This window comes from Elephantulus edwardii, unplaced genomic scaffold (genome assembly GCF_000299155.1).
Source record: "Elephantulus edwardii isolate Elephantulus edwardi_28Jun2011 unplaced genomic scaffold, EleEdw1.0 scaffold00094, whole genome shotgun sequence".
NCBI classification, from domain to species: domain Eukaryota; kingdom Metazoa; phylum Chordata; class Mammalia; order Macroscelidea; family Macroscelididae; genus Elephantulus; species Elephantulus edwardii.
The window spans coordinates 384,221-385,347 of record NW_006399844.1 but is presented as its reverse complement, the minus strand read 5'-3'; the positions used below and the strand labels follow the sequence as shown (position 1 = coordinate 385,347).

General features: G+C 33.7%; 1 protein-coding gene across 1 annotated transcript in view; it reads left to right on the top strand.

Annotated features, from left to right (window-relative positions):
* Nucleotides 1–1,127, top strand: part of TAF15 (TAF15 RNA polymerase II, TATA box binding protein (TBP)-associated factor, 68kDa) — a 31,152-nt gene that overhangs the window by 11,278 nt on the left and 18,747 nt on the right. The window contains exon 6 of the mRNA XM_006891051.1: nt 729–922. Within this exon, the coding sequence (XP_006891113.1) occupies nt 729–922 (194 nt within the window). The remainder of the gene's footprint in view (nt 1–728; nt 923–1,127) is intronic.

The following is a 1,127-nucleotide window of genomic DNA, read 5'->3' as shown; positions in this document are numbered from 1 at the left end:
AGTGTAACTATTAAAAGGATTGAGAACTCATGGCAGTTGGTGTTAAAGAATCAGAAGTATTATTGTCCTTTGTGACATTTTTAACTTTTATTTTTCATTTCAAGGAGGTAATAACAATCATGGTGATTTATTGATTCACCTCAGTTGTTTTTTTTTGGGGGGGTTTTGTTGTTTTTAATTTTATATTGTTTTGCATCAAAAATTTGCATATGTGGTGTTATACACTTTCCTTTGTTTGCTTCATTCCCATACATTGTGTTTTATAAAATTAATCTCCATAGAACTAGCCCACTATTACCCTGTCTTTTCTGGTTCCCGCTGGATCTTTTCCCATTTCCTTTACCCTCTTCCTCCACCCACCAAAGTGTGTGACCTTTTGATTTCACCCCTGCCACTCTCCTGCCTCTATTCCCATCTCTTCCCCTTTTGCCTCATAGATGGTCTACCAGTTACCCTTCTGTTTTTACAATAATGATCTTATGTAGTATTCAGTTTTTATTTGTTAACTTCTTGGATATATTAGTTTTTTAGAGACCAAAAATAAATAATAAGAGTTACCATTTGATAGGCAGATTGTTGACAAAAAAGAGACCATGTAGACAAAAGAACTAATTACTGTGAGAAAATATTTACTGAGATTCAGTTGGTCTGATTTCTTATTAGTCCCAATTAGTTCAGTATGGTAATATAATTAGCCTATAAAATCTTTTAAATTGATTTCTTTTTAGCCAAGGTGGAAGAGCTCCTTCATATGACCAATCAGACTATGGTCAGCAAGATTCTTATGACCAGCAGTCAGGCTATGACCAACATCAAGGCCCATATGACGAACAGTCAAATTATGATCAGCAGCATGATTCCTATAATCAAAACCAGCAGTCCTATCATTCGCAAAGGGAAAACTATAGCCACCACACACAAGGTAAGAGATGGTGATTTCTATTACTTTTTCTCCTCTTCCCAATAGAATTTTTTATATATTGAGATTGTGACCTTGAACATTTTCCTTTCTATTTTTACTTTTTTTATTAAATTTTACTAATTTTAATGAACATTTACAGAGATTTTGGGTTTTCATTCATTCATTGTTGTACTATTTTCTCTACTCTCCTCCCCAGTTCGTTCTT